Genomic DNA, 227 nt, shown 5'->3' on the forward strand with positions numbered 1-227 from the left:
TGAGTGGCAGGGCGCCTCGCCGGGGCTCCCCCCACTCTTACCTGTGGGGCCACCACGGGCAGCCCGTGTCCCATGGGCTGGGCGTTCCTGACGGTCGAGGAGTACTTGTACTGCGGGGCACCCCGTGGCAGAGTGGGTGAGGAGGGCACCCGGGTGCTGACCGTCTGTGTCCCGATGTTGGCTGCAACAGGGGGGGGGGTGTTTGTGGGGAGGAGCCCGACAATAAC

The 227-nt window shown here is 68.3% G+C and overlaps 1 protein-coding gene across 1 annotated transcript in view; it reads right to left on the reverse strand.

The window, feature by feature from the left end:
- The window catches only part of LOC103768320 (embryonic polyadenylate-binding protein-like), a gene marked incomplete at its 5' end in the record, with an annotated part of 7083 nt that overhangs the window by 2256 nt on the left and 4600 nt on the right, over window positions 1-227 (reverse strand). Inside the window, 1 exon segment of the mRNA XM_008935462.1 lies at window positions 42-181. Within this exon segment, the coding sequence (XP_008933710.1) occupies window positions 42-181 (140 nt within the window).

This window comes from Merops nubicus, unplaced genomic scaffold (assembly GCF_000691845.1).
Source record: "Merops nubicus isolate BGI_N331 unplaced genomic scaffold, ASM69184v1 scaffold35882, whole genome shotgun sequence".
Classification (NCBI taxonomy): domain Eukaryota; kingdom Metazoa; phylum Chordata; class Aves; order Coraciiformes; family Meropidae; genus Merops; species Merops nubicus.